This window comes from Oikopleura dioica, chromosome XSR, assembly GCF_907165135.1.
Source record: "Oikopleura dioica chromosome XSR, OKI2018_I68_1.0, whole genome shotgun sequence".
NCBI classification, from domain to species: Eukaryota; Metazoa; Chordata; class Appendicularia; order Copelata; family Oikopleuridae; genus Oikopleura; species Oikopleura dioica.
The window spans coordinates 6,922,020-6,934,769 of record NC_137294.1 but is presented as its reverse complement, the minus strand read 5'-3'; the positions used below and the strand labels follow the sequence as shown (position 1 = coordinate 6,934,769).

The 12,750-nt window shown below is 40.4% G+C and overlaps 6 protein-coding genes across 6 annotated transcripts; 2 read left to right on the top strand and 4 right to left on the bottom strand.

Moving 5' to 3' along the window:
* The first annotated feature begins 3,073 nt into the window (after positions 1-3,073).
* Positions 3,074-6,361, top strand: LOC145707400 (uncharacterized). The gene is made up of 6 exons (XM_081784921.1): positions 3,074-3,345; positions 3,665-3,898; positions 3,940-4,248; positions 4,591-4,724; positions 4,769-5,107; positions 5,664-6,361. The coding sequence occupies exons 1-6, from the start codon at positions 3,168-3,170 to the stop codon at positions 6,015-6,017; spliced, it is 1,548 nt and encodes a 515-aa protein (XP_081641047.1). The 5' UTR covers positions 3,074-3,167; the 3' UTR covers positions 6,018-6,361.
* A 50-nt stretch (positions 6,362-6,411) lies between these two features.
* Positions 6,412-7,951, bottom strand: LOC145707958 (uncharacterized). The gene is made up of 5 exons (XM_081785552.1): positions 7,823-7,951; positions 7,583-7,770; positions 7,258-7,538; positions 6,958-7,212; positions 6,412-6,917 (listed from the first exon to the last, which is right to left on the bottom strand). Exons 1-5 carry the CDS (start codon positions 7,873-7,875, stop codon positions 6,759-6,761), a joined length of 936 nt encoding a protein of 311 aa, XP_081641678.1. The 5' UTR covers positions 7,876-7,951; the 3' UTR covers positions 6,412-6,758.
* A 79-nt stretch (positions 7,952-8,030) lies between these two features.
* Positions 8,031-9,096, bottom strand: LOC145709053 (HEAT repeat-containing protein 4-like). Its single transcript, XM_081786736.1, has 4 exons — positions 8,905-9,096; positions 8,506-8,863; positions 8,254-8,463; positions 8,031-8,206 (listed from the first exon to the last, which is right to left on the bottom strand). The coding sequence occupies exons 1-4, from the start codon at positions 8,956-8,958 to the stop codon at positions 8,031-8,033; spliced, it is 798 nt and encodes a 265-aa protein (XP_081642862.1). The 5' UTR covers positions 8,959-9,096.
* A 50-nt stretch (positions 9,097-9,146) lies between these two features.
* Positions 9,147-10,375, bottom strand: LOC145709051 (uncharacterized). Its single transcript, XM_081786735.1, has 5 exons — positions 10,047-10,375; positions 9,923-10,003; positions 9,697-9,883; positions 9,349-9,650; positions 9,147-9,305 (listed from the first exon to the last, which is right to left on the bottom strand). The coding sequence occupies exons 1-5, from the start codon at positions 10,263-10,265 to the stop codon at positions 9,147-9,149; spliced, it is 948 nt and encodes a 315-aa protein (XP_081642861.1). The 5' UTR covers positions 10,266-10,375.
* A 2-nt stretch (positions 10,376-10,377) lies between these two features.
* On the bottom strand, positions 10,378-10,877 carry LOC145708629 (uncharacterized). Its single transcript, XM_081786324.1, has 2 exons — positions 10,708-10,877; positions 10,378-10,661 (listed from the first exon to the last, which is right to left on the bottom strand). Exons 1-2 carry the CDS (start codon positions 10,825-10,827, stop codon positions 10,434-10,436), a joined length of 348 nt encoding a protein of 115 aa, XP_081642450.1. The 5' UTR covers positions 10,828-10,877; the 3' UTR covers positions 10,378-10,433.
* An 830-nt stretch (positions 10,878-11,707) lies between these two features.
* LOC145708628 (uncharacterized) lies at positions 11,708-12,739 on the top strand. Its single transcript, XM_081786323.1, has 5 exons — positions 11,708-11,861; positions 11,934-12,081; positions 12,159-12,276; positions 12,322-12,413; positions 12,464-12,739. Exons 1-5 carry the CDS (start codon positions 11,821-11,823, stop codon positions 12,581-12,583), a joined length of 519 nt encoding a protein of 172 aa, XP_081642449.1. The 5' UTR covers positions 11,708-11,820; the 3' UTR covers positions 12,584-12,739.
* Positions 12,740-12,750: the final 11 nt, after the last annotated feature.

Here is a 12,750-nt window from a genome sequence, read left to right as displayed (position 1 = left end):
AAAATGCTCCTATAAATTTCCCGCTAATATAGCTATGAATTGGTAGAATTGGAATATATTTTTCATAATGTTATTAACTATAATTAATAGAAGCAATAATTTGAGCTCTTGGATTCACCTTGAATTAGGGTTTATTCTAGTTAAGGAAATTTAATGAGTCTTAGTACGTCATATCAAGGGTAGAATTAGAGGGCTAATCCGTTTGAGCGTTGCGCAAGACTCCGTCCAGCTGCCGCTTTGAGCTTCTGTTTTTGATCACGAGCCCAGACTGTATGTTAATCAGACATTTATCCGGCGGCTCTAGTCTTAAACTCAGCCTGCTTTAATCATTCTGGCACTTCCGTTAACTATTCTAGCTCAGTTGCCCAATGAACCTAAATAATATCTTGTTTCGAAAAGAAAATGCCAAGAGTTATGTGGACATCTGGGTTGTTCACGGCGTGATATACAAGAATTTACTGAATCAGCTCTTGCTGGAGCAATATATCATCGGCGCAGGTAGGGGGTTCTATGCGGCGCAAATACAGGGACACAGCCTTTGAAGAGGCTTAACGCACTGTATATTAATTAGGGCGACTGTCTGTTGCTAATATGTGGCGGGCTTTGAACCGTCCTCAGTTATAATGGCACCCCCCTGAGGCCAGGTCAGAGGGAAAAGTTGCAGCTCAAGGCAAGAAGAGAGCCCCCGCAGCTACCGGCGAATTTGGGCCGGAAACGAGGTCCTGTGGTGCCACGCAAAATCTCGCAACTTGCGTATCCGTTACGCCTCAATTTCGACCTTGCACCAGGAAGTGCAAAGAGATGCTCTTTGTTTCTCTGACTAGGAGGAAATTTTGAGGACTTGGTAAAATCCATGCAAGTGATTCTAGTTTAATGTTTGTAAAATGCATAGAAATACAATTCAGTAATCTAGAACTGTCAGTTACATTCATATCTTATGTTTTTAGATTAATTAAATTACATTCAATGGAAAATTTTTGGTAAGTCAAAGACAGAAATCCCAAATAAATTATGTCAACGTAAATTGCTCATCCAAGTTTGGTGCTATGTAATATCTACCAAAAGATATCGTCAAAATTTGGTTTGTCAGCCAAAGTAACGAAAGCATCTCAACCTCGTTTTCCGGCTACTTAGGCGGCTTTAAGTTTTCTCGCGCAACCAGAAGCGCGTTTGCTAGGGATGAATTATTCAGCCAGGACAGGAAGGCGTTCTGTGCCATATGGGGAGCCTGACTCGAGGACCCCACTCGAGATTTGTTCTAGTTTTGAGACTTTCGCGTGACACCATGGCCGTTACACTTAGAGTTTTGCTGCCGCTAACCGTGAAAAAGGTCAAAGCCGATTTGGATGGCAGATAGAGTTTCGGTTTCTTTTGGAAATTAATCCAGTCCCAATCAAAAGAAGTCATTTTAATGATGGACAAGAAGTTTGCATAAAGTTGAGCTGCTATTGAATTTACTGAAACAGATTGTTCCCTTCTGACCTAAAGAGGAATCGATTAGCCTTGTCTCAGTTTCTGACGTCTATGGAAAGGTTTCTTCGCAATGATCTGACTTCGTGTTTTCCTAGATCAGAGATTCCGGCCAGCGCACACAAAATTATGCTCCTATCAGAATAAATTCAGAATAAATTTCAAATAAAACAGCATTATTCCGGTGCCCTTGATGTCTATTGTATTGATTTATAGAGGATATGTCAAAAATTTGCTAATGAGCAGTTGCTGGCCATCTCTGCTTTAGGATGCTTTGAAAGGGAAATGTTCCGATTTCCATGAAATATGCTGATGACAAGGTCTGGCATCGTGACGATCGTCTTTGATTCGAGTGCGGAAAAGCGATTGATCTCACAACGGAACTACCGTATTCGCGTAAAGATCATGCAACAGATTATATTTTGGTGGCTGTGATGGAACGCGCGAAAGTATTTTTCGCGGCACTTTCCTTTTAGCAGCACTTACAGTGCCCTTTAAGAGCCGCTTTCTGAAATCCAAAATTTTCAAGAGCGAGATCGATTTCGACACCCTCATTGATCGAACTTGTCATTTTAGATTTATCGTTAGCCTAAGTGAAGGTAAAACTTTCCTCCAGCTCCTTCGTCAGAAGGCTGCAGCTATGCTAATTCTAACTTACACATTTTCAATACACTGCCACCATCGTATAAATTATTAAGCAGTGACACCGCTTCGAATTCGCCGGTGTAATCGTCACTCATGATAACTGTTAAAACATATTCTAATAATTATTTTCGAAGTTGTGTCAAGGCAATAGCTTCCTCGCTGAGTTAGCTATTTTCGTTTTTCATTAAAGCGGTGATCTGCTTCATCTTTCGGTAATTGCCTTCTTCATCCCGCCATCACCTTCTGTCTGACTCTGTGTTCCCGGAAGCAGCTCCGGCGTTAAGCGTAAAACCGCCCACAATGAGGATAATTACGCGTGTTCAGCATGCTATGAGGTACTGCATCGCGACTCTCCCCAGTCGTCCATATGTCCAGTTGCGGTGCTTCAAAGGCTCCTGTAAAACCAATTTCAAACATTTCGAGTGCCATATTTTTCGATCTTGTTCAAGGTTGTCTGAGATAATCATTGTCTTCCGAGGGGTTTACATCTATTTGTAGCTTTTCAAGAAAATTTCATAAAATGAAGTTTTTGATATAGCTGTTCAAAATAATTTGTTACGAAATTTTCTTCAAGAAATTAATAAAGATTCGCTGAAATTTGATTTGAAAGTAAAAATATTTTTGAAAAATCTTAAAGTTGCTTTTGAGAATGAAAAAATCTTTTAATTAACTTCACAGGAGACTTTTCGACTGGTCATTAGCTATTTCTGAGTTAAAAGAGATTAACGGATAGCTTTTGCCGTAGACAAAAGTTGTTAATGCATAGCTAAAACTTACTAAGGATACTTTTTAACTAACAAGTACTAAACTAGATGCGGATAAATTGTCGGCACTTCAAAGGATGGATTAGGTTCCATCATAGTCGCGCCATCTACCGGCGACGAAGAAACAGCGCCTCCTTCTCGCCGAACCACGGAACAGCCGCCCTCAACCATCATCCGCCCAGCAAGCTAAAAAGAACTGATATCGATAAATTTTATCGACAAATTGAAAAAAAATTGTCAGGCTTCTGTTCTGAACTCTGTAACCCCAACTTGAAGAAAACACTAGAGATGATGGAGACAACTCCATTTCCGGGCTGTGCTGCCCAGCCCAACGTCAACGATCCATACAACTTGGGCAATGTCCACCACGGTCACGTAGGTCACTCGGCTAACTACCTGGCCTTAGAGCAACCAACATACGCCACACTATCTGCTTCGTCCCATGGCTCCCCTCAGAAACTCACTGGTAAGTCTTTAGTTTTTTGCATCGGCGAGAGGATAACTCGATCAGAACGGACTTATAAAAATAATTTGATTATGAGGACTCGAGGGAGATGAAATGACTAATCACATTTGATACTGATAGTTTGTATTTGGTTCATTTTGTTTCAGACAGATGAATGTAGAAACAAATGACAGTTCATTTTTAAATCTTTAGCTAAAAGATCTTAGAGATAATCAAAGAAAAAAATCACAGAAGCCTTTGTCATTTCAGAAAGTATTCTCTAATGTAAGAAAAATGGAATCAAAGACAGTAATATCAAACAACTAATAATCATCTTAAGGGTACTCCATGGCATTTTCCGTATTTGGAAACGAGCAGGGAATGGGGCAAACATTGCCACCCTTGTCTACACCGATGTCGATGTCGTACCCGAGCACATCAAGTGCACAAAACTCGACGATCTCCTCATCCGCGCAGATGACATCACTTTCATTCGAGCCAGTCTACTACAACTCTATTCCTTCTACAACGCCATCACCCAATACGCCTCAAGATGGATACGAGTGTGTTCCAGGTAAATTAAATGCCCGATATATTTTTGTAACAGTTTCTTAGTTAACAACTTGGAGACATTGAAAGAAGGAGACAACAACGCTAACACACTTCCAGCTTCACAGAATGTAACGGCGAGCTCTGAATGCTTACCCGCTCTTTACTACAGCGCAGGACAAGCTAACAGTACGACTCAGCATGGCGTGTGCAAAGTCGAAAACGACGTACTTGTCGGCGGACAAAATGTTGACCAGACATCTAGTATAGCTGCAGGTGTGCCGATTTCTGCCAGTCAGCCGATAACACCCAACAAAATTCTCCCGACATCTCAACATCAAATGGACCTTGGTCAGCCTAACTACATTACCCAAGGTAAGCAGCAGTCCCAGAGTGAATCAAATTAAAATGTTGATTGAATGTACTCAGACATATTTATTCTTCTTTTTTATCGCCACAAACTCACAGAAAATGGTTTCGGCGTGGCGACTCGATATCATGTCGTTTAAATAATTAAGGTAGTCCTTTTGGAAATGGATTGTGATAAAAATGTCGATTAGTTGTCACGAAATGCATTTATAATGCAACTTAGTTCTAAGCGTCGCCGCTTGGTCGATAAACTGAGGTCAGAAAATGGTCCTAGGTCATCGCCTTTTAGACTAACGCGAGAATATTAAAAATTGTCTCATCGATAAAATTTCTTACCCAGTTGTTAAGATATGAATCCCGGCTTCCTATTCTTCCCTTCAATGACAAACAACGGAATGGAAGGTGCCTCTTACGATGCCGTCCGCGATCCCCCTCAAATACAACCCGTGCAGAAAAATCAATCTCCTCAGGGTGCGGAAGAGGTGAGATTTGGCAATAATGTAACTGAGAATAAACTTGGATTCAGGTGGACACCAAAGCCGTCGCCGCAAAAATCACTGCCGAGCTGAAACGATACTCAATACCGCAAGCAATTTTCGCTCAGCGAGTACTTTGCCGCTCACAAGGAACTCTTTCCGATCTCCTACGCAACCCAAAGCCTTGGAGCAAGTTGAAAAGCGGCCGCGAAACCTTCCGAAGAATGAAAAAATGGCTTCAAGAGCCTGAATATCAGCGAATGGCGGCGTTGCGTATAGCAGCCTGCAAACGTAAAGAAAGTGGCGACCACAAACGGCCACCGGTAAATAAAAAACCGCGGCTTGTATTCACTGATCGTCAAAGGCGCATGCTTCATTCAATTTTCAAGGTAAAATTGCAAAACTCATGTTGATTGCCCTTTTTATTTTTAAACATAATGATGAAAAAGATACGACCATAGATCATTGAGTAAGATTAATGTAGAATGTGAGAAATATTATGCATGGTTTTTGGAGAGTCAAAAACAAACGTACTTTTGAAATGAAAATTCATCAGTTCATTTCTACTGTGCTATGAGCAATCAGCTTGGGCCTACTTTCCCTGCCAAGCGGTCCAGATGGCCAAGCCTACTTTTGTGTTTTTGGACACGGCGCTCCGAAAAATTTACACCGCGATAAAATATCCCCCGATCTGCGTGCCTAAAAATCGATCAGGCGCGCGGCTCCGGAGCTGGATCAGCTCTCCATCCCTAAGCCCCATCTGCTTCAATTTACACGTTTCCGATGGCGAAAATTCGTCAAATCTTTTGAAATCCAAGACGTAGCGGGATACTTTGAAAAGATTTAAATCCCTTCCTGCCCCTCTTTTAGACAAAAAAATATTATTTTGTTCAATTGCAAATTTGATTATTCCCCTTATCATCTTTAATTAACTCTTTATACTAGGAAAACCGTCGCCCAACGAAAGAACAGCAACTGTCTATTTCCTCTCAGCTTGGTCTGGAAGTCTCCACCGTTTCCAACTTTTTCATGAACGCACGCCGACGCAGCATGGACAAGTGGTCTGAGTCTGAATTCGCTAATCACGCCAAGAACGGAAATGCCCAGTACGCTGGTCTGCCCGGAGCCTCCCCTGAATCGTCGCCAACGAGTTCCTGTGCAAGTGGAATGAGTCCTTTCGATCCGAGCTCACAGGTCACTCACGCGACGTACGCTTCCGCACATCTCGTGCCAGGTGCCACCTCCCCCGCCGCTTACTCCCTTCATCCCTTGGTCAAAACGGAGAATACTTTTCAATAACGTTACCAAAAAAGCACGAATTAACTGTAACTCAGCTCCCAACTGTACATCCTCCGGGTACGCGTTCATCCTCACTCACACTACTTCCTAATGCGAATACTTCTAACGCATATTATATCATGTACATATTATTTTAACTCTGCACCTGCCTGTATGCTTTTCCGTTTAAAGTGGACTGCCCCTATCTACAGCCAATCAACAACCCTTTTGTTCAACAAACAAGTGTCGACCCTATGAAAACGCTCTTCTAGTTCTACTGGTTGGCTTCTCAGTGACACTATTCTAGTCACTGTGTGACAGGGTGTTTTGTATACCGTATACAGGTCCGCTATTAAATATATTTATCTTCAATGAAAATAAAAACCCAAAAACATTAAAACTCGCAAGATTACTTTTGTTGTTGCATTTATTGAACGGTTTGGATTTGAACTAGTCGCAGAAGTTGGTCAAATATACAGATATACAATTATTCATTTGTTCAAATATTACAATTGTGCATTGATATGAAAAATTTACAGAATGGAGTAACGGGAAGGGGTACTGCCTTAGACGCCAAAATTTAATAGTCGACGGTTGAATTTCAGGCATTTAGTGTCTAAGGCATCGGGTGAAGATGATATTATTACAGATGAAAGAAAAGTACATATTTGCAAAAATGAGGATAATTACATTTTGAAAACTATCACACAAACTTTCATGGGTACCAAACATACCGTATATACACTGAAAGAGGAGAGAGATTTACAACTCATCAAGATAGACCAGCTGCCCGCTGATGAATTTTCCAGTCGGGCAATGTTTTCGCGGAGAAGTCAAATGATATTTTCGGGAAGATTGGGCCTTGCTTGCAGCTCCTTTAGGGTCTAGTTCGACAGCAGTCATTGCAGGTAGCAAGCGAGTCTGAAAACTTTTGTTTTTCATTGAGGACGAGGCTTATTACCTTGATTTGGTTCTCGATTAATGCCGTGAACAGAAACTTGTTTGATTTTCGTTTGAGATTTTGGTAGATTCGGTTAAAAGTCACTGTAGCAGAAGCAGCAGACGTCTTTGCATTGTTCACTATAGCTCTCGCAATAGCGCGAGATTTACTGCGCAGGTCCTCATTCTCGAAATCATCGAGGACTTCGCAGATCTCGTCCATGTATCGATCAATAAGAACATTGTAGATTCGCTCGGAAAAAATAGTTTGCTGACGCTGAAAGGAATTCTCACTACCTAATTTTGTTTATCAAAAAGTTACATTTTCGATTTCGACTTGAGTTAATTTGGGCTTTCGCTGGTCAGGCTCATCCGCTTCTTCAAAGCATCTCTTAGTTCCCTTTCTCCTCGAGATTGGTTTCGGGGGCAGCGCATCAGTATCTGATTTTCTCCGCGTTGTTTTACGCATAGGAGTCGAGCACGATGGGACATTTTTCAAGAACTTTTGATAGTTCTTATCAGACTTGATTTTCTTGTCGAGTTTAGAAGGATCAGATGGGTACAAATCAGGTTGACAAGCTGATTTTTTAAGTCTGCGGCTCTCTGAAATTATAAATTTTTCGAAAGAATCTTTTGTTTTCTGTTACCATTGGATTTTTTGAAGTCTGAAATTTTGATCGGGTCAGTAAAAAGCGCTTTCTTGAGATCTGACTTGCCACTTTGACGCTGATTTGCCAGTGTTTTCTTCGTTGTTGTTGCTTTCTTCCTCAAAAACTCTGGAGTTTTTGAGACGGAGCATGAATTCACGGTTTTTGTCGTGATAACACATGCAGTACTAATATTTTTAAATGAAAACAGAATGAAATATGACAAACGACTGATCGTACCTTTGAGTAGTAAGAGTTTTTCGTAAGTTTCGGTCTCTAACAGTGAGTACCATTTTTGCTGATTTCTCGATTTTTACTTTTCAGTTATGAAAATCGAAATTTGAAACCAGATTTCCGCGCAAGATTTTCTGCGATAATGACCCAATGACGGTTGCGCGCGAAAACTGACCGGTAACGAGGCACTTTTTTCATTTTTTTATTAAAATATTTATTTTCCGAGGTTTACAAAAGGAGAAGGTGGAAGTTCATAATTTGACCGTTTTTTCCTTGCCAAAATTGAGGGGATAATTTTCTCTGGTCGGCAGAGTGCTTTGATGTCGATCTTCATTTGGACGAGCATTTCATCTTCGTTTAGGACTTGCTTCACGGTCAAGTTCAATTTGTCTAGGAAACGAGTGTTTAATTTTCGATCTGGTCATCTAAAAAGTTACCTAGGATAAGACGAAGTACTTCTTGGACGCTTTCTTCTGGCTCAACTACGATTCTTTCTCTAATGACTTCTGCTAACGTTTCGTTTTGAAAGACATCTAGGATATAGATTGCATATGCAGCAGCTCGGCGAACTCGTGGATGTTCTTCGAAACGGACTGCATGCGCCAGAGCAGCAGTTATTTCATCCTTTTGTCTTCCTTTGCCTGGCTCTAAATATGCGTCTGTAAAAACAGCTACAAGAATTCACCAACCGATCTTTGCTAGAGCATCGATTGCGTCTTTTTTTATTTGAGGCAAAGTTTCGTAAGAGAGAATCGTTATCAAATTTTCAACAATGTCCTGGTGCTTGATTCTCAGTTCTCCGACCGTAAAACAAGTCGCAGATCGAATCGTACCAAGTTTGCTGTTGAAGCAGAGCAGCAGAGTGCGGATGAGCTTGTCAGATACAGTTCCATTGTTAACGATCCATTCCAGCGCAGTAAGAGTGACATCATGTTTGGTTACTGATTCAAGCGAGTCAGCTAGCAGATTGAGAACGAATTCGAAAACCCTTGACTCCCGACCGGTCTTGTGTAGGCAAAGTAGCGCAGATCGCTGGACAGATTTGACCTGAGATGCGATGAACAGATATTCTGTGCCATTCAATTTACCTGATCATACCACTGCATCTCAACCAATTTATCTTCAATAGCGTCGGACATCATTTTCGTGTCTATTTCGCTGAGCACATAACAAGCGATTGCTCGTTCCTCTGGAATCCCAGAGTTTAAGAACTCAGCGAGAATTTTGTGAGTTTTGGAGTTTCCCTTCGAGATTTTCTTCAACAAGCTAAGAATATAAGGCTTTCTCGATTTCGAAGTCAACAAATGATAAAAAAAAAAGCCAAGGAAATTTATGGACATTGTTGACTTCTCCTGTAGGTCACATAATCTTGGAAAAGAATAAAAGAAACATTATCGTGAATGTTTTGCCCGTTTATGTGTGCGAGCATGCAGCAGGCGAACAAAACATCTGATATTTCTGTCTCCACATTCACAATTTCATTCAGTGCCTTTAATTTTGTTTAATTTGGGAAAGAGAACTCGAAACAAGACCTTCACAAGTCTTTCTTCGTGTCCAGCAATGGGAGTAATGAGTATGATTGCGCACGCTGCCAATTTGACGCGGACGTTGCTTGAGTCTAGCTGCTCGAGCGAAACTGTCGAGAGTTCTTCGTCAAGCTTGAACTTTTCGTCCGCACTGAGGTGTTTTGTTTTACGGCCATACATAATTGACGCAGCAAGAGCGCTCATACAATTTTCTTTGAGAAGCGTCTCCTTACGCTCAAGAATTAGACGCAGCTCATGAAGAGACAGGTCGATCCAATTCGCACTGTTTCCCCAAGCAGCTTGCCAAACTTAACCAAAATCAGCACTTGGCAATGGCTGCAGGACTGACCTCACCTTTGACAGCGATATAAATTGGCTCCTCGTGTTCGTCGTTTTCGAATTCTTCGGTGTCCGTGATGGCGGCATGAATAGACTCGTTTGAAGTAACTCTGAGATCAAATGCTGCCGAACGTGGTCGGTTCTTTGGCATCGTTTCGTCTCGATTGATATTCTCCATGACAGGCAGCGTTTTTTTATTTTTCTAGTTGTAATAAGCGCAAGAAATACTCAATAATTATACTTTACTGATAAGTTGAAACTCCCACTCCATCATCGTTCGCTGATTTCCAAACATATCTCTTTGATTTGCCATCGCTAACTCCTAAATATCTTCAGCAGCTATTCTTCAACATTATTTTTATAACCTTGAGAGTCATGCGTTCATCGTTCGGAACCGGCATATGTGGAATTTTTCGCATCATAATTCCATGTGTAGCGCATCGATTGTAAAAACTCTCACGGTCAGCTTCAGTAGCAATTGCAGGAAGCAACTCGGGCTCACTTCCCGCGTCACTGCATTCTCCGTGGAATCGTAAGATGTTCCCAATGACCTGTTCTCGTGCGGAATTTGGATCATCGTGCATAACTTTTGCGATCCACCAAGAGCATCTCTTTGACAGGCGGGCAATCGTCGTCTTTGTCCAATCTCGTTCTCTTTTTCTCGGTCTTGGTGGTACGAAAATGCTTTTTCTGTGCTTTGTGAAGATATCAATGCTTTTTTAAAGTTACATCAACGTTCAAGGGTGTGCTATCTATTCCTGTGATAATCTAAGAGGAGGAAGTTCTTCTTTAGATTTCTTTCTACTCCTATTTTCTTCAATCATAAACCCTCCAAGTGGACGCTGAGGACACATCGGTGGACACTTCTTGGCACGGAACTGCTTTTTATTTGCGAGAACATGGTCCGCAGAGAATAAGTATGATGGAGCGAGGCCTTTGAACACTTTTTCCCGTTGGTCTATCTTACTGGGATTGCTAAACTAGAAATTGTTAGAAGCTACATGTTTAATACAGACAACAATTTACCTTTAGAACTGATAAATTGACAGGAGCCGTGACGAGAGCTTTCAACTGCTCTTCTCCTTTTATTCTTGCTAGCTTCCGCTGAGCGGTGGATCCATCGAACCAACAAGTCGTGTCCGGCATATTACCCCATCTTTGAACCGGAGTCGCTCCATTCGAGAGTGTCCGAGCAGACTCTCTTCTTGGGATTAAATACTGCTTTTATAAATAGCAAAAATATAAAACGCTATTCTTCTACTTTAGTTTAACTGTGAGCTCTCAACTCTAATTTGATTCTGATAAAATAGCTAAGTTTAAGGTCCCTTTACGAAAATAGGTTTTGTCAATTCCAAAATAAATTTTGGCAAATTGTCGACTCCTTAACTGAACACCCTCGCTGGTCCCAAAGCAATAACAAATTTTTATTCTCGAAAATCTTTTTTCTATCGTTTGGCTGAAGAGGAACTCGCCGAAGAAAAATCTCTTTTGTAAAAATTGAGCAGCGCTCTATTTACGCGATCAAAAAACTGTCAGCAGAGAATAAATACAAAAGAAGCTGATCACATAATACTCCAGTCCATAATTGTACTTTCCCTTCCGTTTATTCTGACACATTTGAAATTCATCCACAAAAATTTTCGAGTTTTGACAAAAACTTCATGAAAGAAATGGATAAAAACTAACAAGATGTACAAAATTCTGATTTTGGTCATTACTTAGGGAAAATTCAAAATGCGGAAAACTATAATTGATAAACCATTATAAAATTTGAGTTTTATGAAGAGAAAGTAAGACTATAGGCTTTTGGAACTACTTAGAACGTGGTCTTATTTAGAGTAGTATCCATGGCAATAAAGGATTTATTTAATTATCAACTATTTTCCGTCATTTCTTTCATCTTCATCGTCAGTAAAATCGAGAGCCGCAAAAATTTTAAAAACAACGTTTTTGATGTTCCCCCACGGCTAGATAAAGTACACGGACCTAGATAAAGTGCAAATTTATTTTTACCGAAACATAATTAATCTCTTTAGAAAGCAGCGATATGCATCAGGAAATATTGCTTAGATGGCGCTGACGAGTTGATTTCACTCGTGAAAACACACTTTACGGTCATAGTAAAACTCAGAGATTACAATGAAACTACTATGGTTTTTTGTAGGCGTTGCCTTCGCTAAGTAAGTACAAATATGTCCTGCTATTTTTGCCGAAATAATTGTAAATTGTTCATCTTCAAATGATTATCTTAGAAATGATGAACTCACTGTACAAGAGCAAAAAATCAACCATTTGACGAGAGTTACTGCAGAATTCGTTGATTTATACTTGAATGCAACAATTCATGATGAGGTTCTTAGCCCTTACAATAAACGAAGAAATATGGTTCGCCGGTTCAAGGTGATGACTTAGAAGCAATAAGTACATATTTTGTTGATGATATAGAGACGAAATTTTATAATAGGCAAATTTTATAGGTTCGACTTGCAAAACTCACGAATATAGCTGATAAAGCAGCCATACACGACTGCTATGACGATGGATTCTCGCGCTCTTCTGAAATCGGACGTTTTGTGAAAAACAAGTTTCGAAAAGGTTGCGAAGATATTATATCCATTGTGCAATAAAACTTGAATTCAGGACGGATTCAAATTGTGCGAAGCTACGTGCGACTCGGTAAACAAATCCCAGAAGACTCGTCGAACAAATGTATAAAAAAGCGTGAGAATTTGGTAAGTGTCCGAATGTAGTTAAATACGGTGTCTCACAGTATTAATTATAGCTGAATAAAATTGAAAAACTCGACAAGCAGCTGTTCGACTTCTACTGTACAAAAGTGAGCGTTACCGAAGAGTGCACCAAAGAATACAACAACGAGTTTATCTCAAAAGTGCAAGCCTAGTGCACTTATAACCTGCATATTTCTGCGATATTTATAGTTTCGCTCAAGCAACTAATTCATTTACACTCAGGATAGTGAGAAAATATTTCAACTGCCTGCGATTAAGAAATATCTTCAATTATCTTGATATTTTATGTATATAAATATACTAACACAACGGTACAATT